The sequence below is a fragment of the Larus michahellis genome, chromosome Z (genome assembly GCF_964199755.1).
Source record: "Larus michahellis chromosome Z, bLarMic1.1, whole genome shotgun sequence".
Classification (NCBI taxonomy): domain Eukaryota; kingdom Metazoa; phylum Chordata; class Aves; order Charadriiformes; family Laridae; genus Larus; species Larus michahellis.
This window is the reverse complement of record NC_133930.1, coordinates 30,909,929-30,935,125: the sequence shown is the minus strand read 5'-3', so window position 1 is coordinate 30,935,125 and position 25,197 is coordinate 30,909,929. Positions and strand designations below refer to the sequence as shown.

The following is a 25,197-nucleotide window of genomic DNA, read 5'->3' as shown; positions in this document are numbered from 1 at the left end:
TTCCTGAAAGCCACAGGCTCTCGGGAAACAAAACCGAAAGCGGGCACCGCCGCTGTGTCATCGTGAAATCACGTCCTTCGCTCCCCAAACGGATGGCTTGCCTGGTGACACCTGTTTAGGTGGAGGAAGACTGATGTCAAAGGGCTGGATTTTTGGATGACTACGCAGCATCCGGGATGCCTGTGAAATCCAGGAGCTATTTGCTGCTTCTCCAGAGAGAAAGAAGCAGTCCGACTTTACTTAAATAACTCTGCTCTCTGCCACTTAAAGATCTTGCAGAGGGATAGAACTCCAGTTCAATAACCTGACAATACAATTTGATAACACAGTGTGGCACACGGTTTCTTTGCTGTGAAAATGTTTGTTATGTTGTGAAACATAACCCTAACAAGATCTCTGCCACAACTTCCCCAAAAGAAAGAAACCCCAAAATGAGAATATTAATCAGGACATTAATCTACCACAGAACCGAGGAGCCATTGTGATAACAGTTTACTAGCGAGTACGTTTACAGAGTGGCATATAGAACAAATTCAAAGCTGTAACCCGTGGCACCATGTACGTGGCACAGACATGTACTGAAGGAGGGCAAGGACAGCCACACCCTTGTGCTCTCTATGCCGGAATTATCAGGTACTGCCATCTGTAATACGTAGTTAACATTTTTATGGGCCATAAACCAGCAGGTGGTTGAGAAGCCTACGTGGAAGCTATCCAGTTTCTCGGCACATTGCTGGGGAGGTGCTTGACAAAGATGGGTTTCATTCACTGACTTGGGTCCAAATCTTCCGAAATGATATAATGTGAGCCCCTCAGAAAGGAGGATGTGGAACATCAGGTTCTCCGATAAAAGCTCCTCCACACCCCCACAGAGAGGCAATGGCAGGTGGGGAACCCAAATAACACCCTACTGCTCCCAGGCACATCACAGGAGTTACCAGCCCATCAGAGACCCACCCCAGCAAGCACAGAGGAGCACAGAGGCCCCAGGGCGGGTGGGAAGCCAAATAAGAGACTCAGAGGAAGGGACAGCCTGCCTGGGCCCCTCCCAGGGCTCTCCCAGGAGAGCCTCAGCTCCATGTCTGAAGCCCAGCAGGATGAGCCAGCACCACAGCACCTTTCAGACTGAGGGAGCTGGTGGTGTGCTGTGGGACACATTACGGGATGCAGGGGAAGAGCACTTTGGCATTGCACAGGGCTTGCTATGAGATGCTTAAGGGAGGGACCAAAGGTGGGAAAAGGGATAGATCTAAGTGACTTTGGAAGGAACAAGTGTGAGACAACAGAGGCATAAGGGAATAAAAAGGACTGCTTGCATATAAAAAACAGTTGCTAGTTGATGCACTTGTCTGGCCATGCCCTGTGCCCAGTTAGTGCAGTCTGTCCTCTCGTTAAATTGCTTTCTGACTCTTTTCACGCGTGTGGGACTCTTTATTCGGGGGGTGATGGGGGGGGGAATGTACGTATATGGGGGTCTGAGTGCCAGCAACTGGAGTCATACCATGGATCAGAGGACTCATGTCCATGATGCAGCAATTAGACACCGGAGTGGACTTCAGTGCCAGCACCTGCACCAAGACCTCGGCCATAGCTGCCCCCACATCTGTGGCAGCAGCAGCTGGAGCAGGCACAGGTCTGAGTGCCAGCAGCTAGACTGGGACCATGGGGCAGAGGGCCCCGGTGCCTGGGTGCCGGCAGCTGGGGAGATGTGAGTGACACCAAATGCCAGTCCCTGGGATGAGACGGGATCAAAGGCCGATGTTCCCTGGGAGCCAGAGCAAGAGGGTGTGTGAGTGTGTGAGAAAAGATCCAGATGGATGAGCCAGTGCATATGCGCAGTGCCCAGGGAGGCAGGGGGTGGGGGTCTTTGAAGGAAAGATCACAGGAGGAGCTGGGACCCTATCAGGGGGACCAAGGGAGTTCTAGGCAGCTGCTGGAGAGACCACGGCGTCTGGGGACTCTCTATGGGACAGACGCACTTAGAGGCGTTGGGGTGTGTATGTCTCTAAGGGAGAGACCTTGGGGCTTGGTGCTGTGGGATCACGGGAGTCCTGGCCAGCCCTGGGTGGAGGCGTGCGGGGGGGACTGGGGTTTATGTCAGTAGCAGTAACTGGAGAAGGGCTGCACACCTCCTGGCTCATGTGCCTAGATGCTAGACTGGGAGACTGGGATCCAGGGTCAGCCAGAGGGCAGACTGAATGAGCACAGCTACGGGAGGAATCCACCCTGTACATATGTATACATATTCCCACCAGCAGAACTCTGTCAGAGAGAGGAACAGGATGAAGCTGTTGATGCTGTTCCTGTGGGTGGTCCGTGTGTCTGTGTCATTCCAAGGAAGCAGATGAGTCACTATCCCTGGAGGCATGTAAAAGACGGGTAGGTGCTTAGGGACATGGTTTAGTGGTGGTTTTGGCAGTGATAGGTTAATGGCTGGACTTGATGGTCTTAAAGGTTCCTTCCAACCTAGACGATTCTATGATTCTACCCGTGTGGCTGGCCGTGTGTGTATGTATGTATGCAATGTGGTGTATACGTGAGTTCTGTGTGCGTGCCCATACCGGGAATACACGCTCAGCTCATGCTGGTTGGACCTGTGGACATGGGGCTGAGGCAGCCTCACCTCTCTTGGGCTGCCAGATCTGCCCAGTTCCCCTGACATGCAGAACTGTTCCTTTCAGCCAGAATCACAGCGCCATGCCCTGTGTTACCATCCTCTGTGTGCTGGATACCTTTGAAAACAAAAAGACAAAAAGAGCTGGATTTGGAATACAACAGCTGGAATGCTTTACTGTATTCTGGTGTATGCTCTGAACAGCATTTACGCACTGACCTACAAATTTACCGCCAAATTTACACCTGTAAATGGAAATGGAATTTGGAAACAAAATATGGAAACATTTTCCATACTGGGAACAAAGAGCATCTCATGCACAGTACAACTGCATCCTTCCTGAGGATAGCCATATTTGGGTTTGCTGCACATCTCCCCTGTTTTCAAACACACATCTTCATGGAACTGTAAAAAAAGGTGCATTTACCTTCAGCATGCTGAAGGAAGAATACAGGTTAGACTAATCTTAATGACAGGTACACTTAAAGTATTTTTTATGGACAAGCAGGAAGCAGAGCTTATATATAAAACTAAGAATCTTTTGCTATTATACCAAGCCTGCATTTGTCTGCATTACACCATTATGCCAGTCATAAAATCATGGTGGTACCATGCAAAGATAACCAAAATAAAACAAATTAGCTATAGAAAACTGATCAGTCAGCAAAATTGCTGCCAGAGACAAGCCAAATAACACCGAGCTGCAGGCAGGCCAAGAAAAGTTTAGACAGAGCAGGCCTGGCCAACCTCATCCCTGAGGCCTGGCAGACTCAGTACAAAGCTTATGGCCTACTGTTAGGAATGGAGATAGAGTAACACAGGCCTACAGGGTAACAGCAGTTCCCTGGGACTGCAAGGATTAGCTGTAGTAGTTACAGTGTATTGTAGCATACCTAGCATATGTAGTTTGTGTATTGGTCACATTTGGTATTTAATATGCAGTGCTACAAGCGTAGAACTATTTTGTGGCTCTAAAGACTGCAGGTGAAACCCAAGATCAGTGACTGAAGTTAACACCCAGCTTTACAAAGCTGCCTTCATCACCAGAAGGGCTAAAAGGTGTAGCCAACTGATACAGACCAAACCATGCCTCAGAGCACATCTGGTTCTCTGGAATTTCTTCTAACATCCACAGGGGCTGCTGTAGAGAGTAACCAGAGCCCACTGTGATACCCGCAACAGTGTCTGTGACCTCTGCATGTACCGTAGCAGAGAGGACAGCAACGTCTACAAACTCTGCATAGACAATCCAGAAGAGTTAGGGAACCTCTCTAACGGTATCAGGCATGATCAGCTACTGAAGGGCCCTGTTAGACTGAGAAAATGTGGCAACATGAGAAGGGCAGTACAAACAAAAAAAAATGAAATGTTAAACACTATTCTTCAGGTTTTTTTATAGTGAAGAAAATGCTTTCTAGTAAACACTACATCAAATCTCACCAGAAAGGAAGAGGAGAATCAGATCGCGGGAGGGGGTACTGCCTGGTTAGCATTTACAGCACTTGTGATGTATGAATCCTTTTCCAAAGAGAAAACCAGAATGAGCAAATGTGAGTTGAGCAATCATTATCCCTGGGAATTATTAAGCAGCAGCATATCTCTTTAGTCACTTCTTCACTTTGAAGTCACAGGCTGAAACAAATCTCCTTCCAGTAAGAACAAATGACAAAAACATTCCCAGAATGAAGAGGAAGCTTCCAGTTTAAGAGCAACTTCACTAAGCCAATAAATGCTTTGGTTAACTAAGAGGATTAGATAACATTGGGACTTCCCTTACTACTAACAAAAAATGCTGTGTCAAAGCTAAAAGTTTATACTCGTTCTGTGTACGTGCTTGGATTTTCAAAGTTCACCTATCTACATATATTCACACACTTCCTTTTTTCAAAAGTCGAATAGTAAGAGGAAAACAAAACCCCAAAATCTTCAAGGATGTAATCATTTTTTGTCTTTAACATAAGACAGCAGAAATTTGGGGTTTTTGCTGAACACTCACTCCCAAACAAAATTAAGCAATTGTCACAAGTTAAAGAATTATCGTGAGGTTAAAAAAAGTCTTCTGGTCACTTGTGTTTACAGTCAGTACAGGCAGCTTACTCAAACAGATACACAGTGGCAAAACCAGGAAATGGGTTTGCTAAACACTATGAATTTAGGGCATTGATTTTTTTCTTTTATCTATTTATTTTATATCTTTATTGATTTATCTTTTCCAAACTATTTAATTATTTTGATCCAGCATCTTTAAAGTTATAAGGTATTAAATAAGCATTTGCTGTTCCATTTTGGAGAATGTCGATGTATTTTTGAGTTTAATTTTGTAGACAATCTTTCCAGTTGGATGGAATCAATCAGGCAGACCGATAAAGATGTAACCTTCTTTCTGCAGGGTATCCCTAGCATGATTTGCTTCCTTCTTATTCTGGATCATCAAACTGAAGCGGATAATGAACAGTTTTACACCCATTGATAAATTTACACCCATTATGGTAAAATTCAAACTGATTCATCAAAGTGCACTACATATAAAGATAAGAGAAAGAACGCTTGCTTGCTTCCAAAGATATGTTCTGGTTATTCTTCTATGTTCCTTTTTCCTTCTTTTAACATAAAAATCAGATTTAATTAATCCAATAAACATCTGCATTGGCACAAGTTACAGTTATTTCCATTTTTACGTTACTTAATTTTTTTCAGATGAGTACCACAAACAAAATTTCTAAGATTTAATTATTTTTGGACCAACTATTTGTGGAGAGAATACATCTTATCATTTAAACCTTTGAGAAAAGATGACAGGAACAAAGCAGACATGACTGACTGGATAGTCATGTCACTTTATACTGCTGTACTCCACAGGACAATGGTTCCCAGAGAATGGTGTGCCAGCACATCATGCATAAGGCACTGCACCGAAGGAGACTTGGCAGCACCGCTTAACGCAGCTCTTGTTTTTCATGATGTATCTGAAGCACAGTGGTAGCAAGCCACTGATGGAGGGGTAAGACAGGCATCAGAGATTCTGCATTTCACTGTGGCTCTTCAGAGGTGTTTCTGATTTCCTGTGACAGGCACTCAAATGAAGAGCGGCAATGTGGCTGGGGGTGTGGGAACTGGCATAGGGCAGGCAATGTGCCCTCTCTGGTGCCAAGAACATTCACAGTTATGAGTGAAATCCTACTGTTCAGCTCATGTCTGGAGCAGCAAGCAGCTATCAGCAAGGAGAGGCAAGAGCTGCCACCCCTGTCGCAGATGGGCTCCTCCCCAGTGCCTGCAGTCTGGTGTAGCTCAAACCTGCCTCCTCTCCACACACATGAACCACAGCGGCTCTTTATGCCCTATGCGAAACCAGCCTGCATTCTCTCTGCTACTTCTTAAATCCTTCATCTTTTCTTCAGAAACTATCCCCATTTCCTTAGCAATCACCCACAGTTTCTCCTCCTGTTCTCTATTCTTGTATTGTTGCTTTCAGGGCATGCTCTAGTGACAGAGATTGTAGGGGGTTGTGTGTGTATGGTTGGACTCGATGATCTCAAAGGTCCTTTCCAAGCATGAAGATTCTATGATTATTGAAATACGGTGCCCCATCACGTTAACCCCTCCAAAGAAACCAGACGTCTGCAATACAGAAGTCTGCTGCACTCTGAAATACCTTCCTGCTCAAGAAAAGAAGAAATTTGGACAGACCGAAACAGTCTGCTTGCCTGCAGATGGGTGGATGGTATCTTTGCTAACCTGCTTTGAGGAAAAATTACATTCTCTCAAATTTAGCAGTGAGAGACCCATCAAACACAATTTTCTCTAATGAAGCCTAATTAAAGACCTGTCAGTGGCTGCCAGTGCAGTACTGCCATCTTGCGCGAAGATAAAGTATAGCAGGAATCTTTTCCCTGGATCTCCTCCAGAAGCAGGCAAGACCCCAGGGAGCTGGGTGCCAGCTTCATGTTCATCACACAAGCCACCACTCCGACACACTTGGAGGATGGATTCTTCTGCTCATGGATGGACAAGTCTATTATCAGCAGCACATAATTTCATCTATTAGTTCTAATTTTTTATGTCCTCTTCTGCCTTCTCACTCTCTGATCCTTTCTTACAGCATTTCTCTCTCCCTCCTTCTCAGTATGCCACTATTTATTTTTTCAGTTCCTTCACATGATTATGCTAACCTCCATTTTTCATAACATTTCACAGAACCACCATGTCATTCATGTATCTAACAGACTTCCATGTATCCTTCCACAAAACGTTACTGCCTTCTTGGATTGCAGGCAATTAGAATTAAGTAGAATTAGTCCAACACATCCTCTGGTTCGCTGCACAGGATTGTCATTTTGTGAGTCAACTTTCCTGTTTCCCCTTCCCTTGGCTGTTGCTGTCATTCACTGTATCTTTATGACAGAGAACATTTTGATTCTATATACAATCTTATGCACATATTAAACCCCAGAGCTGTTTGCCACAACAGGGCTTTTCAAATGTTCCTTTTCTGTGATTGGCAGCTAGTTATTTTAGATAGGCCAAGATTTATGCAGGGATTTTTATTCAGGGAGCAATATAATACCTTCAGTAAAACCATTAACTGTGGGCAAAAACTTCGCTTTTAAAGGTGTATGCAGAATCTCGGGCCAGATGCCTTCATCCTTGCAAGTGCTTACATCTATAAGCTGTTAAATCCACTCTACACTGTAAATCGGCAGTCAAAGTTTGACATGGACTAGTCTGTCAAACCTCTGGAGCTGAAAATACATCCTACCATCATGTTTTTAAAAGTTTGTATCTCCTTATGTACTAAAACTATGCGTGGTCAAAGATTAAATACTTTTAAAAGTCACAGGCATTTTCAAAATATCACAAAAAAAATCAAGTTCTTGGAAAGACTTTACGTAAAAATGTCAAGCAATTTTCCACAATAGAAAAAAAAAAAGTTTTTTCCTTTTCTAGTATTTTTGCTGTGCTGTTAACAAAAGGGGAAGTAGAAAAACTGGGAAGATAGCTGTCTTCTCAGTCACTTTTTTCAGAAAATAAGCTTTGCAAAAATGTTTGCATTTAGAACATGAATTAATACTAACAACAAGAGTCACTGGCAGGTGAGGACATTAGCAGATGTAGGTGTTTGACACTCACGACACCCAAATCTTGAACTAGAAGGCTCTTTCTGGAAAAAGGATGATTAATTCTCATTGTAAGGTGAGATGTCACATTTCACTATGAGGTGGTGTTTGAGGTGCTGTATATTCTCATGGACTCCTGTTGGAAACTTTAATGAGATACTCATTAATAGTGCCAAAAGAATCCTGGGAATCCTATCCAAAATTTCTATCACTGCTTAAAAAGCCAACTGACAGAGCATAAACTTTGTCTCAACACTTTTTTAAATAATGAAAATTTAATTTCTTTGGATTTCAAAGTCAGCCTTTAATTATGGATGATGATGCCATGAAAACATTCTGACACAAGATGAAAGGCGGAGTAAGACAGGAAGCCTAAGTGTTGAAGCCATTTCATTCCCTTCCTCACCAACTGATACTTAGTTACCTGGTTGCATCATGCCGGAGCTGAGAACCTGCCAGGGGCCCGTGTGCATGTTTAACACAGAGATGAGTTCCTGGAAGCTTATCGGGACAGGTTCTATAGACAAATAAATACATAAGTAAATAAAAGATAAAATAAAGAGCAGGAAAATGACACGCTGTCCACCGCGGGGCTGGCACTTTCCCTCCAGCACATTTTTAATACCCACCCGAGCTGCAAGAGCCAGGGTGAGACCCATCGCTTCCTCACACGTTTAGTTCTGCCGTTGCCCGAAACCTGTGACGATGTTTCACCCACAACCGCGATGTCCCTCGGCTAAAAACACACCCCGTACCAGCTGCGCTCGAACGGAACCGCGTTTTTTCCAGGCTGCTGGAGGATTTAGGGCGTTTACTCGAAATCGGCTTGACAAGACAGTAAGGAAAGGCCGAGCGTAAGCTGGTTACCGCAGAAGCCAACGGCCCCGGCAGGCACCCGCGCTGCCGGTCCGCTCCCCCGCAGCCGTTCCAAACGCCGGCCCGGCCGCCGCTCTCCCTCCGGGAGCGCCGAGGGCCGCACCGGGTCCCGCCGGGCGCCTCAGCAGGCGGCGGAACGACAGGCCGTGAGGCGCTGGGCCCGGCCGGCCAGCCCGCCGCCGGCCCCTGGAACCCCTCCCGGCTCCGCCGGCGCCCGCCAATCGCGGGCAGCGCGGGCGGGGCCCTGCCGCGGCCTGTTGCCCTCTGCCCGCGGCCCACCGGCGCCCTTCCTGGAGGTGAGAGGAGGCGGTGCCGGGCCCGGAGCGGGACAGGGTTAGGCCCCGCCGGCGCCACGGGGCGGTCCCCGTAGGCGAGGCGGGCGCCGAGAGCCCGCGGAGGCTGCCGGTCCCCTGCGGGGCGGTACGAGCCGCCCCCCGCGCTACCCCCGCGGCCTACCCGCCGCCCCCGCCCCGGGGGCGGGGCGGGCCAGGCTCAGAAGAGCCGCCCGCGTTTGCTACCTGACCCGCCTCGTCTCTTTTGCACTCCAGGGCACGATGGGGTTCGTCCTCTCCAAGTCCATGAACGACAGCCTGAGGGCTCAGCAGGAGTTTATGGCGATGAACTCGCGGCTTCAGGTAACGCGTGTTGTGGAGGAAGGCGGCCCGCGGCCCGAGCTGGGCCCGCCGAGGTTTGCCCTGCCCCCAGGGTCCCAGGTGCTGCGTTCGCCCGCCCCGCGCCGGCCGCCGCCGCCGCAGGCTCACGTGCGTAAAGCGCCCCTCGGCTGCATCTAACGGCGCCCTCGGCGTGCCGTGTTTACAGGTCGGAGAGGCGGAAACTGTCCTTATGGGAGCCGGACCCTGAAAATACAGTTTTGAAAGCTTACCTAAAACAGTCCCCTGAATCACAGCTGGGCTCCTCCGGTGTTAAGCAGCCTGTTAAAGTCAATCAGTTACAGCACGGTGACTAAAACCTGGATACCGTTCTCTTAAAATATGAGTTAAATATGTTTCAACTCTTTCACTATACCAAATCTTTCAAACAGCTCTTTCCTTAGGTTCAGTCAGGTAACTGCGGTTACTCCACATTTCTAGGAAGCCACTACACAGCTGCTCATTGTCCTAGAAACGTCAGACTAAATAGGACATAGGGTATTGTGTATTCCCTCTCATAAAATAATAAAATTGCAGCAGAGAAAAAGAAGGAAAACAAGTTGGACTAAGGTTCAGAAAGTTGTGCTGAACAGAACTTACCCTGTAGCACTAGTTATAGCTTTCTAATTCCTTGTTAGGTACCTTATGATCTGTAACTTGTTTACATACTAAGTGCTAGAGTGCAATCGGAAGAACTTAGCTAGAGTTTGTGCCTTTAGTTTTGTGTTTAAATTGAATACAGGTAAATTTACAATGTTTGAAGTAGTGATGGATGAACTTCCAATTTATTAGGTTGCCAGTAGGTGGCACATTCTAGTTTTCAAAGCAGCTGCAGATAGTACGTTTTGTAGAGTCACATGTAAACTGAACTCTGGAGGTGGCCCTGGAAGCGTGGCTGGGAGGGAGAAAGATAGCATAGGAAAGATGATATAATAAAATACTGGATAGTTCTTAACCGTTTAAAGAAAATCAACGTTTTGGAAGGTTTGTAAACATAATTTTCTGTCTGTGCTGGGTTATATGTTTCTCACAAGTTTTGTGTACAATTTATATGTATTTTTTTCCATATACAAAGGGGTTCCTCCCACCCCAAAAGTTTTTGGAAATCCAAACGGTAGGAACATTTTCAGTTTGGGAGAATGATGATGAAATTAAAGTGGAGGCTTCCTTCATGATCTGCTTCTCTGCTGTGCAGAATGAAAGAGTTGAGGAAACAGCTTGAATTCTGGCTAGCATTTGCAGGGTGCTGCAGGTTTTGAATGGCAAGTGGTCTTTGGCCTCTTGACCCCAGAAACCTAACAACTCTAGTTCTAGCCCAAATGCTCAGGCTAACATAAAAATAAACGTCTTTGAGGACAGTTACAAAAAAGCCCTTTCAAGATTGCCTACAAAATTCATGCAAGTTGCTCTTTAGGAACCCTCCCTTTGTTGTATTTCTTCTTTTTGACGATAGTAATAGTCAACATAGTAGATTTCTTTCTAACACTACAAATGCCTGATCGTATCTGATTTGTGCTATGTTTGCAGACATACCAGCTGTGTTAGAATACCCGCATCTTTTAAAAATGCATAAAGTACGCGGTTATATCAGGTGCGAAACATACAGTGGGGACAAGGGGAGGACTAAATTTTGTGTCCTAAGGGGATGGAAGAAAATGGCTCTGCTCTGAGCTTGGGGAGAGTGTAGGGAAGAGAAAAAGACTGCCAGTAGGCATTTCCGTATGTGAGTAAAACCTGTCATGTGTCTGGAGTCTAGTGTTAGACAAACTACTTTCAGGCTATTTGTGGAAAATAGTATAGCCTGATTTATTTGCTTTTAGACAGAAATTGTAACGATAAATAACCTGGAGAAATTAGGCCATACTAGGACCAGAATGAAATAGCTTAACTAAAAGCATTAGATATTGTCTTATGGTAAAATACTAGGATTTGGATGCTATCAGTTCTCCCATGTTGCTCTGAAAACCATCATATTTATTAATATGTTAATATGAAGTTTCCACTTCAAGCAATATGATGTATTTGCTATGACAGATTAAAAAATACTCATTTGTTTTAAACGTAAATCTATCCCAAAACAACACGTGGGATCGAAACCTCTTGTAGCTTTGCATAATTTCTGAATGTACTTTGGAGTGCCCCATGATTACAATGTTGAGGGAATAGAGTACTGTTATTACTCCAGGCCAATTGGTGTGGATCAAGAAGTCATCAAAATCGTTTCTCCTGGAATGCCTCCCTACTGGCAATGATGGTGTGACAATGCTCAGAAATGAACTAGTAAGTCTTTGGGTTGACCTGGAGCAAAACACAGCAGGTGTTGGTGACACAGTCAGAAGCTGTGGAGGCTTCTCCTCTTCCTTGTAGGTGAGGAGGAGTCATAAAGTTGCTGTAAATTGTTTGGAACAGGATTTTTGTGCTATCAATTTCCATGACAGAACACTTTTTTATTTTTTTTTTTTTAAAAAAAGGGGCAAAACCCCCATGTGTATGTTCTCCTCTGTATAGAGAAGATACAAAGCTGTTCAGTCATTGACTTATCCTCTGTGGAGGATTGTAGGTTGGAAGGAGACTGTTGCAAAAATAGGAAGACGAGTAACAGGACAGAAGTTGATAAAGACCCCTCCAAATCCCAAGGCTTGGTGCATGCTAAAGCTCAGTCACTTTTACAGTTGCTCTGATGCGTGATGACACCCAAACCAGCTCGACTACTTCAGAATAAGAGAATGTTAAAAGATGTTGTAAAGTTGTGTGCATTTTATTTTATTTTTTTATACTCTTCTTGGGATAACTCTGAAAAGAAAGGATTGTGGCCTTGTAAATTGTATCTTAATGCTCTTTGGAAGAATAGTAAAACCCCAACCATCAGTTTGCCTTGATATTGAAGGACTTGCCAGTTGTTTGTATTGTCTTGGTCTGGATCCAGAATGAAATACCAGTCTGTATCAAGTGGAGACTGTTTATGGTAAAAGTTTGTTGAGGCTTCGTTTTTATCATGAGTACTTCTTAAAGTGTAACTTGCAAAATTCTTTCCAAGCAGTGTACCAGATCTACAGCTCAAAGCCTAGCATATGGCCTTGCTAAGTGTTTTTAGCGTGGCTGAATGGGTAAGAGGAGGTTTCAGAGCATTTATAGCATAGTATTTATTTTCATGAGCTATGTGGGTGCTCTTAACACAATTAAAAGCATGAATTTAATGTATATTATCTGTTGAAGTGCTATGTTCTGTACTTTCTGTTCTGGTTAGACTTCTATTCTTTGCCTTTTTCTTCAATAACCCAAATGTATACCTTGAAAAAGCTATTTCAGTAACTGTTTACTAAGAAAGCCATTTTCAGATGTACAAGGCAACCTGGAAAAAGATACACATTTTGAAAATGGCAACTAAGAATGCAGCAATATTTGTGGCTGACAGTTCATTCTTCAGTATGGATCAGAACACTTTATTTTATGAAACTGGCTAAATTCACATACTTTGAAGCTCGCTAAAGACTTTATAGGGATAAGACAGGCTTAAGCATTAGTGCATAATTACAAGTACATTGTCTTGAAATAATTAAAAAAACATTAAAACAACCTTGTATACTCCATATCTAGTGTTATTTAGAGTGATAAGAAGCAAAATCATGGTAGAAGGTCATGGCATGGTACAGATTAAAATTTTAAATTTAATTTCTTAGTGAATTCGATTCTAGGACTACATACAGCAAAGCTTACTAAATTAACTTTGCACTACAGAAGAATATTTCTGTGCTGATGTGTAAAAGACATTCTAATTGAAAGACTTTTACTTTAGGGTATAGACATAAAAAAGCCTAAATTCTCCTGTGAAATTTTTGCCAGGCTTTCTCATGCATATAGAGGAATCAAAAATGCTTTTTTGTTTTGAATGGAACCCCATCAACTCAGTACCATGCCACTCCCTCCTTGCCCTCCTCCACTACCCCACCTCCACCCCCTGGCCTCCCCCTGGTTAGATTTTAGTTTATGCTCTGTGTTATTTCTATAGCAGTAATACCACTTTTGGCTCTAAAAAGTTGCTTTTCCTTGCGTTGCTTGGGAAACTCTACGCAGGGGAAGCCAAGTCAATTCAGAGGTTTCCTGTATATAGTCTGTCTGTCTGTAAGTAGCCAGTGAACTACACAAAAGGTAACTCTTCAGAGGAGGAGGCTGAGATTTTGTTTTATAAGGGTTTTTTGGGTTATTTTTCCTGTGGTATTATCAGAGTTAAATGATATGAAGATATCTTGCTGTGTGTGAGAATAATAGTGGATGGTAAACAGTGGTTTCTACTCTGTGAAATTAAAAAATTTAAGTCCTTGTAGCATTTGAAATCTTTGGTAACTGTTTTCAATTATATCTCAATGTATAAAGTGTTTTCTTACTTAATGAGAATAAATTTTTCATTGAAACTCCACAAAACATTGGTGGTATACCGAGTCCTTCAATGACTAGCCTTTTTACTCTTTCATATTATTAGCTTGCAAATCATTAATAATTGGATCTGAATTGATGACTAGTTTACAGTTTTGTTATATCACTCTTCTTTTTTTTTTTTTTTCTAATATGAGATTACCAAAATGGGAAGACAGTGTCTGACTGATTTGTTTGTGATATCTTTATGTATAATAATCGTACCTAAGGGATTAAGCACTCTCTTCGTGCTGTCTAGCTATTGAAGTTTTCACATAGTTACTGCTGTGGGAAAACTAGATAAAAAACAATGAAGAGAAAGAGAAACACTGATTTTGATCAGAGAATAGAACAGAAAAATCTGTTGTATAGCAGACTGCCTGGTGAAGTGAAGTAAATGAGGGCAGGTCAACTGAAAAAGCAAGAATTATGTAGCTGGAGTTTAGGCCATGTGGAAAAGATTAATTCCTACTTTGTTGAATTGCTAAATGTGATAGTGATCAGGTTCTAAACAATGAACCTATTTTTCCAATAATTTAGAGCACAAGGAATTCTCTAAATCATCACAGAGCATTTTTATTCTGTTAAAAAAGACAACCCAAAAACAACAAAAAAAACCTCAGAAAATGAAAAACCCCTGCGTTTTCTCCAAATGAAACAAAAAATCATATTCTCCCATCCTAAAAAAATTGTTCCTAGTATAGCAGCACAATGGGAGTATTTTGCTGTCACAGCAGATGTTAAGTAAATAAATCTAGAACATACCTGTTCCTTGCAGAAGCTCTTATGATTGATAACGTGCTGGAGTTCCCGCAGAGTTGATGGCTCTGGAGAAGGGAGGCCTGTACATGCACAAGTACACACATACACAGCCTGAGAAACAAGCAGGAAGAACAAGAGCTGTTTCTGGTCCCAACACTGCAACATCGTGGTAATAACTGAGATGTGGTAGGACAGCTTATGCAACTGGAAGTAACGGACAGATATAAGCTCTTCGGGAAAGACAGGTAGGGAAGTCAAGGAGAAGACCTGCTCATGATGTGAAGGAGTAGCTTGTGGGTTCATGTAAGAGGAGAGGCCACAAAACATGACAGTGGTGGGAGTGTGCTGCAGACCACCGATCAGGGTGACGAAGTACTTCATGTACTTTAAACAACTTAAGAAAGCCTCTGGTTTACTGACGCTGGTTCTCAGGAGACTTCAGTCTCCCTAACGTCTCCTGGAAGGGCCATAAAGCAGGACATAAGCAATTGAGTACATTTCTGGAAAATGTGAGGGATAACTGATACAGGTAGGTACTGGATGGGCCATCCAGGGCTCATGCACAGCTGGATTTGTTACTCACAAATAGGGAAGAACTGACTTGGGGATGTAATAGCAAAGGCAGTCTTGGTTGTGGTGGCGAGATCAGGGTCCTGAGGGTACTGAGGAAGGCACATAGCATAGTGCAGGACAAGGTAGGACACAGGGGGACAAGGGGCAACAGGCACAAGCTAGAACACGGGAAATTCCATCTCAACGTGAGGAAAAATTCTTTAGTTTGAGGGCGACAGAGCACTGGAATAGGCTGCACAGAGAGGTGGTGGAGTGTCGTCTGGAGATACTCAAAATCTGCCTGCTTTGGCAGGGGAGTTGGACTAGATAGATTATCTTCTATCATCTGGGAAGGGAAAGGTCCCTTCCAACCCCTATGATTCTGTGATAGTGCAGACCCTGCACATTGGAAGAAGAAGTTCCCTTATTCAGGGAACTGGTAGGTGAGATGCCATAGGAAGCAGCTCTGGAGGATAAAGGAGTTCAAGAAAGCTGATGTGTTTAAGGACATACTTGTCCTAGTGTACCTGGCAACAGCACAGGCTGGGGGATGAAAACTGGGGAGCAACTTTGTAGAGATGGAGGGGACACTGGAAGACAGCAACCAGAGCATATGCCAGCAGTTTGCCCTGGCAGCAGAGAGTCAAAAGGACCAACAAGGAGGGCTTCATAAGCAGTAGTACAGCCAGTAGGTTGAGGAAAATGTCTGTTGCCTTCTGTTCAGTGCTTTGTTAAAAGCATTTAGATACTGCATCCTGGTTTTGCCCCCCTTCTTCTCCCCCCATGCAAGAAAAATGTAGATGAAAAGGAGCAGGTTTAGCAGCAGGGCTTGATCACTTCTTGAGAGGAGGCCAAGTAAGCTGGACTTGTGCAGCCTGGACTTAGTCAGAGCCTTATTCACGCCTTCTGAGGTGCAGGACCAACAGCAGACTCCCAGCAACTGTGAGGTTATCAAGAAAGCAGAGCCAGGGTGTTCACAGTGGTGGATTGCAGGAGGGTGAGAGACAGTGGGTGTTGAAACAGGATGGGGGGAGCAGTTCTGACTGAATATAAGGAGAAACCTTTTCCCCCCACAAGGACAACTCAGCAGAGGTGCAGTGAAGCTGCCTCCATCCTTCGAGGTTTTCAAGACCCGACTGGATAAAGCCCTGAGCAACCTGGTCTAATCACATAGCTGACCCTGTTCTGAGCAGGACCTGCTGAGGTCCTGTCCAACCTGAGTTACTCTGTGGTGCTCTGGCCGCCATGGAAGCAGGCACAGACTGTGGGCCCACTTTATTTTGTGGGTCCTATGAGGCAGGATTTCCTCACATCTGCTTCTTCCCAGACTGAGAATTGTGATGAGTTACAGCTTGATGTCTGCACTCCTATGCATGCTGCACATGCACAGCAGCAATCTGCTGAGACAAGCCGTGACTTGGTCCAACTGCTAACTGACAGTTGTTAGATAGATTTTAGGTATGTGTGATACTGATACAGAAGTAACATCGCAAGGAAGAGGATTCAGAATTAAAGCCTCAGTGTGCCCTGCATGTCAGATTGCAAAAACTAAACAAAAATCTGGTTGTCTGTGGGAGTAATTTACTTGAAACAGAATTGTACAATCATTGCTGTATTCACAGGTAAAGTTTCCACAACGCTGCTTAATACTGCATATTCAGCAGTCGCATATACATAAGTTGGTTAAAATGAGCAATTTCAGTAAAAAGCTATAATCATTATTTACGCAAATCTTGTTTAAAAAGTCTTGCTTTCAGGTTACAGCAGGTTGGCTCTGCCAGACCTTCAGGGACAGATCAGACTCATAAAAGTAGAAGACCTGGAGGACTGGAATTCTTGAAAAATTTAAGTTTTAGGAGAAAATAATACAGGAGGAAAGAAAAATCACTGAAAGAGCTGGAAAGAAAAGAGACTAGTTAGTGCTCAGGGCATATTGTTGTTTCTGTGGCTAAAAGATTTTGTTGTTCTTGTTTTGGGATAGCAGTTCAGAGTGATTTGGAGTTTTGTTCAGTTGAATTTTGGGGTTTTTTCCCCAGCAAGAGAATGTCTTATCAGACAAAAGGATAATCTTCTCTGTGGGAAAGCATAATTGCATTCAGGAGTCAGAGATAGTCCTCCAAATTAATCTTTGATGGCAGTCACATAACCTTTGAGAAAATAAACAGGCTAGGAAAATAATATACTTCTGACAAATCTTGTATTTACCTGTAATAAAAATGTTTTATTATAACCTCCTGTCTGCCATATGAATCTCTGGATAGTCTCATTCCTGTTCTCCTGCCATCCCTTCTCTCTCCCTATTTTATTATGTCAGACTGTAAAGTGCATTCTTCTCCCCAGGTAATATTGGATAGCCAGGAAACAGCCATAGATCTGCTCTCATAGCAGTTAGTCTTTGGGAGTTTATAGACTTGCTTTCTGTATGCTGCCTGTGTAGGCATGGGAAAGGTTCCATACTCCTTCGTGAAAAAAAATGCCAATATCAAATAAAGCTGGAACAGTAAGGGACAGATTTTTCTATTTTAACAGTGCCGTGCACTTACATCCTCTTTTCTGAAAACCTGTGCCAGCCTCTCCTTGTTTTTTCAAATCTTTTCCCTCTTTTGGGATCCCCAATGTCATATAGGTTTGTTTTGAGCCATAGGAAGACTACACTATCATATTCTGATGAGGGACAGTCAGTGGTATTGAAGCTCCTCTGCAGTTCTGTACCTAACTGGATACATTTATGCTCCTTTCTCTCTTTCTGTCTTCCCAACGCCCCATCCGCCCCCGCTTGGTGGTGGTTTTGTTTAGGTTTGTGTTTTGGTGGTTTTTTTTCCTTCTTTGTTTTAACAGTTCCTTTTGAAGCTTTGGGAGTGATGCAAAATAATAAGGGAAATTTTTAAAAGGCATTTTTTCCCCCTGATTAGTAAAAATTGTTAAGTTGAATAGCTGGTAAGATGGTATAAAACGTCGTTAGGGAAACTCATCTTCCAGTGCAATGATGCATAGTCTGACTTTTTAAAGATGAAAAAGAATATAGCGGTTTCTCTGTAAATGAAACATCCTTTTGGACACAGCACAGAAATGCCAAAAACATATTTGACTTCTGCAGAGTCTGTACCTATAGAAATAACTTAATTAATTCAAATTATAAATCACAAGATTTCTACTTGTGAAAATGACTCTTCAGCATTCTGAGATTTCATCTGTTCTTCAGCTCTTGCGTATGGAGAAAGATGTATGCATTTTACGCTCTATGTATGAGCTATGGCACGTGCATTCGTGATCCAGCTTGAAGTGAAACTGCTGTTGAATGTTTTCCATGTTTGCAAATGGCTCTAATGTCTTGGTCTCCTAAGAAGATGATTTGGAACATTATTTCATTGTAACTTTAATTTCAGTGTAAACATGCATTTCATTAGACTGTAATTTGACTTTACAAAAGATGTGTGACAAAAGTATTTGTATTTGGAAAAATTATATCAAAAACTCAGTGAAAGCATAGCTAAATGCAGCTTAATATAATATTTTTTCTTTCCTCTACACTGTCAGCACTTGGTTAGAGGCAGAACATAGAGCATGATTGCATTACTTTCCTGCCAGGGCTGTATTGCCTTAAGAGGTTTGCATTGAGTGGCAATAAATGAAAGGAACGAGGCAGTTTTCATCTTCAACAATTTGTTCTTAAATCTGAAATGAAAGTATAGAAGTACCACGTAGCAAGCTTCTTAACAGACCATGTTTTATGACCAAACTATATTGGATTTTTTTTCTGCACTAAAGTAATAATAATAGTAAAAAAATAAAGTCAGACCTATTATAAGTGATAAAAAAGGACCAGAACATTTCAATTTCTATCCAGACAGTCAGCAGTTTCTCAAAATAAAATCTGGCCATAATTCAGTGAGATGTTGTTTGTGTAAAATTTTAGATTGAGGGATTAGTTTAGTATTCTGATTGTCTTGATGAATTGGAAAATGCCTGCAATAATGGGCAATGGTATAATAGGTAATAGAATAAATAACCAGTCCAGAGCATTATATCCAAGAAGGAAAGGTTAAATAGATTAACCTGGTAGTGGTGATTAGACTTCAGGAGCTTAAAAAAAGACCTAGGTTTTATATACTTGTGCATAAATAAACATATATTTTTATACGCTGACATATAAGTTGAATCGACAGCACAGATTCTTGTAAAAAGCCAATATAATTGTGGATTTATTAACCAACTTTTTTCCAATTTTAATCAACCAAATTGAATTACTCAATTTGCACTACTGATGACTTTGATGGGAAAAAGCTTTTGATACTTCTTTTAATGAGCTGAGAAGCTGTGGAAAGTTCAGAGTATGGTAGTAAGAATAATAAAGGCATTAGAACCTATGAGGAAAGGATGACAAAATCGTTATTTGTCTCATGCTATAAACACTTCTGTTATGAATTTTAAGTTTGTGTGTGATGGTGGTGGTTTTTTAATCCACTCATTTTTCTCATGCGTCCTTCTAGAGATACTGAGTCTCTTCCGTTGCAAAAGCAAGCAAGCAAGAATCGGGATAAATATTGTGAGTCTTTGAGTCCTGAACTGTCATTATACGAGTTACTAAGAAAGGCAGTGAAATCTGTCGCTGGTGGTCTTGGCTGGGATAAACAAATGTTTATTTCAGCTCCCTGCATTCAGGCTAACTTTAAAGGACCTGTGAATGTGCTTTCTCGCCGTGTCCTCATGACTGTGCAAACACAGAAGGTGCAGTACCTGAACAGAATGCAGGTCCCCTTAACCCAGGGCTGGCTAATATGTAACAATTCTTTCTTCAAAATTTATTTTGCACTTAATAGTGTTTCTTCCTTAGCAACATCTCTTTTCCAGCTTTATAATTTCTAACCAGCTCAAACACATAAGTAAATGTGATATTTATTTATTTTTCTTAATACAGAAAATACCTGTTTTTCAGGACTTAACACTGATTTTTGTGTGAGTTATGTTTAATGTTATGTTACTAGTGAGGTTTTTATCTAGCGAAGATTACAAGATGTTGCTACTTCAATTATACAGCTGTTTGTTCCTGGTGTTTGGTTTTCATCTCAATAGCTTTTTGAAAACGTACACAACAATTGTAAGATTTATATATGCCCGGTAAGAAATAAATTAAACTTTTCAATAGGAGTGTTAAGGTTTTGGTTTGGTTTGGGGTTTTTTTTGGTTGGTTGGTTGGTTTTTTTGTTGTTGGTGGTGATGGTGGTGGGGTTTTTTTGTTTGGTTGGTTGGTTTGTTTCGTTTGGTTTTTTATTGCAAAGTATCTGATAATCTAGTTATCCTCCTAGGGTTTTGAAGTTCTTACTTTTTCAAAATAGAAGTTTCTGTGGTAACGTATCCAACAGTATATAGTGAAAGAGACAGCTGAAGCATTTTAAACATTTGTTCAAGTGAAAAATGAGATTACTCATTTAGTATAGATAAAGTACAGGCAGTATTTGTACCTGCGTAGTTACTAAATGTTTTTTATACAAATATGTACACCTTCCTTAAGTTATTGTTTTTGTGATATTTGAATTGAATAATGGGTTCTACTGTCCTTAGGATACATTAATACATAACACTTTGATGAACTTCCTTTAGTACTGCAGATACTGAGAATTTTATGAGGGAAAAATGAGGAAAACCTGACTTATTTATCAGGAAGCTCAGTGATCTCCTCTGCCCTAACTGGGAAAGAATCTGTGTTTGAGGGGAAGGTTTTATATGCATATTTTTTATTTAAGTTATAGTAAAAATGTGTTAAGAATGTAAAGATGCTCTTACAAGATCACTAGGTCACTAGGAGCTTTATCTTATCACAGAATGGTAGGGGCTGGAAGGGACCTCTGGAGATCATCAAGTGCCACCCGCCTGCCAGAGCAGGGTCACCTACAGCAGGTTGCACAGGAATGCGTCCAGGTGGTTTTTGAATGTCTCCAGAGTTGGAGACTCCACCACCTCCCTGGGCAGCCTGTTCCAGTGCTCTGCCACCCTCGAAGTAAAGAAGTTCCTCCTTATGTTTCGGTGGAACTTCCTATGGTCAAGTTTGTGCCCGTGACCTCTTGTCCTGCCGCTGGGCACCACTGAAAAGAGCCTGGCCCCATCCTCCTGACACCCACCCTTGAAGTATTTAGAAGTGTTGATAAGGTCCCTGCTCAGCCGTCTTTTTTGCAGACTGAAGAGACCCAAATCCCTCAGCCTTTCCTCATAAGAGAGGTGCTCCAGTCCCCTAATCATCTTGGTAGCCCTTTGCTGCACCCTCTCCAGCAGTTCCCTGTCCCTCTTGAACCGGGGAGCCCAGAACTGGACACAGTACTCCAGGTGCGGCCTCACCAGGGCAGAGTAGCGGGGGAGGATGACCTCCCTCCACCTGCTGGCCACGCTCTTCTTGATGCACCCCAGGATGCCATTGGCCTTCTTGGCCACAAAGGCACATTGCTGGTTCAAAACATGAGCCAGAAATTATGACAAACTAGACATTAGGCCACATACCATTTTAGTAATTCAACTTAGATAGAAATTCAAAATGTTAATGAAAGCCAGAGGAGAAGAAAACAAAACTTTTGAAATGGGAAAATATTAATGTTTGTTCAATATGTAGTAAACTAAGAGTACTCTATCTTAGACATGTGAAATGAATTGACCTAATAAGCCTATCATTTTGTTCTTGGTAGGGACCTGTCTCTTTTACATGTTCCTGCCCTTATCCTAGGATGCTTTTTCAGTAATGAGCTAAAAGTAGGAATGGAAAAGAGAGTATAAGAAAGTATGAGTAAGGGCAGGGGGAGATGGTCTCTGTTTTATTTGAAGATGAAGTATATTTGCAAGTAGTGGTGTGGCATTCTGTTGGGATTTTTCTTAATAAATTCAATTAACCCATTACTCAGTCAACATACTGTTGATGAGTTATCAGTTGATAGGTGGCTGTTGAAAGGCATACGCATGCTATGATTTGACTCTTGGCAGGAAAAAGAATGGCTAATATTAAAATGCCAATGAGTTTCTGAACAATAAAACTTCTTTTCATGCTTTATCACTTTCATTGATTAAAAAAGAAAGAGAACTGACACATGCATAGGCTGCTTTCTTTAGAGTCCTTCCTGTGCCTAATAACACTTTGTGTGATGACATTCTTTCCATCTACAGATTTGCCAACTTATCTGTGTTGGTAAAAGATCAGCCACGTCCATGATGATACCTGAAAAGTTTAATTTTTCCTAATGTCTTAGGGTACTGAGTAATTTTCTGCAAGGTTTTTGTAAGTCCGTAACTTTTTCCTCTCTAAAGTTTTCACTGAGAATTAGTCAAAATGATTTTTTTTTAAGTTCTATTACAATGAAAACAATTGTTCCCTTTCTTCCGTGTGATGTAAAATGTAAGCAAGCTTTCCCTTTCCTGACTACTACCATCCTTTTCCCTTTGGAGTGGGAAATCACTAGATTTGTTTTCTATTGACAAGATACTGGTAGCGCTTATGGCATCTCTAATGCATTTGTCTTAAAGCATTAGAAAAATTGTCTTGCCCCTTAGGTGATCTGGGCTTAATTCAGGAAATAAATGCTCTCTGGTAACAATTCTATATCCTTATTAGTCTCTGTGCATCAAATGGAACAGAACAAGATGAATGATATCTGCGCTGAGAAAGATTAGAACAATCGATCTCACAGGGAAAAAGCCAGTTTGGTTGGTATTATCTGGGAGATTGTACGCTCTGCCTGATCACTGTAGAGAAATAAACATAATGGTTTACAAAGAGCAGGTTTTAATAGCTATTTCCAACATGCAAGCGCCAGCTACCAGCAAACAATGCAAAACAGACAGATTGCTCGAGTTCTACCAGTCTTTTTGCTGGGGAATATCTGTGAATGTTACATATCATTGTGAATGCAGCTTGCTTAGGTAAAACTTTTCTCTTGATTGGAGGTGTACTGCAGCTAACCCTTACACATGTAGGCTTAGTTTATTGGGGGGATTTAACTGATTTCAAAGAAGAAATGCCTTCTGAAGCTGCCTACTTCAACACTATGAATTTTCCGTAGTTCCTTCCTTCTTAGTAGAGCAAACCTACCACTGTAGTCTTCTGCTGTTAAGTCCACTGCAGTCAAATCTGTACATTTACTTGTTTTTCTATGAAATACTATTTCTTGAATGCTAAGTTTTTAAAAAAAAAAGTGTGCGTGGGGCGGGGAAGGAGAGCCCTGTATTGAGCAGAACTTGTAAGAGCCCAGGAGGTACAATGGCTAAGTAAATAGATCTTATACCTGTTTTAATTCCATGACCATAATGGTGTAAAGAGAGCCACATTAATTTTGCAAGTCAGAATCTGAAATGGATAGGAAGAAACATCATATTTGCAGGTTTTGTTGGTATTATAACACCCTTTCATGCTGCAGTATCATTTTACAGCCATTTCTTCTGGTTATCATTTTCGATTCAATGCTCTCGGTGCTTATTGCATTTTTAAAAAACAGGTTTATAAGGCACACCAGGAGTGTACCTAGAGGCATTACTGGGGAATGGAAATAACGAATTGCATAATTCTTACTTTTTCACTTATTAGCCAGATTTACTGACATTTACAATATCAAATGACTTGATATTGTAATGTTAACTCTCTTTCTTATACTGCTCGATCTATTTTACTATTCCTACAGCATGCATACATGTTTTTTACATCACTGACTATCCAATAACTTTGGTTTGTCTTTATAGAGCTTGTAAAAAAACTCCTGAGAATTCTAAACACTGATAACAGTACCTTAAAATTTTGCTTGCTCTGTAAATAAGATTATTAAATGCAGGTGGAGGACACCCTTCTTGACTCTGTTGCATGCTCATTGCTCAAAGGCTACACGGCAGAAGCATGGAAATGCTAGGTTACTGCCAAGAAATCTTACTTTCATACTACAGTCCATTGGATTGAGCTTCTCCATTGCACAGCTTAAAACGTCAAATGGATTTAGGTGCCTTTGATGTTATTTTCTTTTTACAAGGCATGTAATTCCAGTAACTCACTGACAACAACAGGAATACAAAGGGGTTTTTTTAGTGCAGTTTACTTTCTGACTTTAGGCTAATTTTGTTAGTCACCTTTCTTTTTATGGTAGGTCTTAGCTCATAAATATTTTGTAATGTGTCTTTACACTTGGAAGCTTTAAAATTTGAATTTTCAGGGAGTGTAGTTTCTTGCAGTGCCAATAATTTTAATTGCTCTGTGTACTTGATGTGAAAAATATTTGCAAACAAGCTTTGAAGCTGCAGGATAAAACATTTAAGTCTGATTTATTTTAACTGTTTGATCTAGAGGCCCATTTCCTGACACTTCTGTGCGCATGCTGGTCATAGAACCAAGCAGACACTGTGAAATTATTACAAGTTATCATCTCTGTATTGCACTCTGGTGGCTTACAATGGAGGTGTAAACATAGGTATCACTATTCTGTTTTCCATTTATTTTTGCTAAACAACCAGTTGCGGCAACTTCTGGTTTTGCACATTGATTGCAGAGGACAACACCTAGGACAAGTCACGTAAGGCTTTAATCTTTCATCTGCTTATGAAATACCAGGTGTACTGCTACTGCAAGGGGTTTGTGCAGTTACTTAGCTATAGTACCTGCACACCAACTTTTATATGTGTTTGGTAAGTGATTTGCAGATTTTTCTATCTGTGACTCTCATATTTTTGAAAAATTAAGCCTTATTTTCATTGTGCCTCTGAGTACTCAAAAGTTAGAAGTTACTAGTTGTTTAAAGAACGCTGTCAGAGTCTCTGATCATTGAAAAACTGTGAGTGAAAATAACCTTCTATTATAGGCACAGTAGCCATGGCCTATAACAGGTGTGCAAGAGATTAGCCTGTGACAGAACTGGAGGTCCTTTTAGCATGAGTGTAAGGCTATTCCAACAGTTTCTCCATGTTTCTCTTTTCTTAGATTTAGACAGTGAGTTTCAGAACTTAAGCAGAGATGGTATATATTTGCGTGGCTGATAATTCCTTCTAAGGTAGATTAATTCGTTTTCTGTCTGAATATCTGTTTACCAGGCTGTCAGCATAATTATGTCTTAATGATGGTGACATGAAATACAGTTCCCTAAATAGGCTTACTGCCACAACGACGCTCAAGCCAAGAGTTTGTCCTGCCCAATATTTTAGAGGGATTGATGAAAATAGCGTTATCTGCCAGGACAGCCATTAAATACATCAGGGTGCAAAC

The 25,197-nt window shown here is 41.9% G+C and overlaps 1 protein-coding gene and 1 long non-coding RNA gene across 3 annotated transcripts in view; one reads left to right on the top strand and one right to left on the bottom strand.

The window, feature by feature from the left end:
* Positions 1 to 475: 475 nt before the first annotated feature.
* LOC141736050 (uncharacterized) lies at positions 476 to 8,649 on the bottom strand. The gene is made up of 3 exons (XR_012584891.1): positions 8,358 to 8,649; positions 8,153 to 8,245; positions 476 to 2,732 (listed from the first exon to the last, which is right to left on the bottom strand). It is a non-coding gene; the product is annotated as an uncharacterized LOC141736050 (long non-coding RNA).
* Positions 8,649 to 25,197, top strand: part of PLGRKT (plasminogen receptor with a C-terminal lysine) — a 30,746-nt gene continuing 14,197 nt past the window's right edge. The window contains exons 1-2 of one of the 2 annotated variants that reach the window (XM_074569683.1): positions 8,649 to 8,900; positions 9,153 to 9,239. In XM_074569683.1, coding sequence (XP_074425784.1) covers positions 9,159 to 9,239 — 81 coding nt within the window. In that variant the 5' untranslated portion in view covers positions 8,649 to 8,900; positions 9,153 to 9,158. Of the gene's footprint in view, positions 9,025 to 9,152; positions 9,240 to 25,197 lie in introns of both variants that reach the window. The other variant, XM_074569684.1, reaches the window with a different exon arrangement.